This window comes from Fonticula alba, assembly GCF_000388065.1.
Source record: "Fonticula alba strain ATCC 38817 unplaced genomic scaffold supercont2.5, whole genome shotgun sequence".
NCBI lineage: Eukaryota > Rotosphaerida > Fonticulaceae > Fonticula > Fonticula alba.
This window is the reverse complement of record NW_009242975.1, coordinates 728,464-729,359: the sequence shown is the minus strand read 5'-3', so window position 1 is coordinate 729,359 and position 896 is coordinate 728,464. Positions and strand designations below refer to the sequence as shown.

At 65.2% G+C, this 896-nt stretch overlaps 1 protein-coding gene across 1 annotated transcript in view; it reads right to left on the bottom strand.

Moving 5' to 3' along the window:
• Positions 1–896, bottom strand: part of H696_03353 (hypothetical protein) — a gene marked incomplete at its 5' end in the record, with an annotated part of 3,175 nt that overhangs the window by 1,121 nt on the left and 1,158 nt on the right. Inside the window, 4 exons of the mRNA XM_009497217.1 lie at positions 185–325; positions 432–604; positions 697–740; positions 835–883. Of these exons, the coding sequence (XP_009495492.1) occupies positions 185–325; positions 432–604; positions 697–740; positions 835–883 (407 nt within the window). The remainder of the gene's footprint in view (positions 1–184; positions 326–431; positions 605–696; positions 741–834; positions 884–896) is intronic.

Genomic DNA, 896 nt, shown 5'->3' with positions numbered 1-896 from the left:
GGGGTTGGCGTCTGTGTCGCGCATGCACATGCACAATCAACAGTAAGAGAGGAAGAGAGCGGGGGGGGGGACCGGGCGGGCGGGATGGACGGGCGGGCAGCAAGGCGGCGACCAGCCATGAAAGAGATAGGTGAGCGACTGCCGCCTCCGGCGCAGGAAAGTGGGCAGGTGTAAGGCCACGCACCCTTGTTGCGCCAGGGCTTCTCCTTGAAGGAGAAGGTGTCCACCTCGATGATGGGCCGGTCACCCAACGTGGGAATGGTGCTGAGATCCACTGGCGCCGCGGCCGAGCCCACGGCGTTCGGCGCCTGGCCAGCGGCATTCGCTGCATGCAGGGCTTGTGTCAGCGGGGGAGGGGGGGGGGGGGGGGGGCAACCGGGGGAACATCCGGACAGAGGCCGACCAAAGGGTGGCGGAGGAGGCGGACGCACTTGTGCCGCCGTCAGCCTTGGCCGTGGCGGTTGAGAGGATGAGCAGCCCACCGCTGGAGCTGGTGGCCGTGGTCTGAAGGGATCGCGGCGCCGAGGGGTCGGCGGATGTCGGCGTGCCGGGCGCCGCGGGCTCAGGCTCCGGGGCGGCTACCGCCACACGAGTCTTATCCGGGCTGCGCGCAATACATGGGGAGAAGAGGATCAGTGCATTGCCCCAAGCAAGAGCGACAAAAGGACGCGGCTGCCCGATGAGCTGGCGACGCACACAGTCGGAGCACCAAGCTGGGAGAAATCCAAACTGACGTGGATCTGTGAAGGTAGGGCAAGATGAGAAACCATAACAAGGCAAGGGGTGACAGGGGGGGGGGGAGGGAACATCCAACAGCTAAACGCCCGGGCGTACGTCGTCATCGTCGTCGTCGTCATCATCATCATCATCATCATCTTGCTCACTATCACCATCGG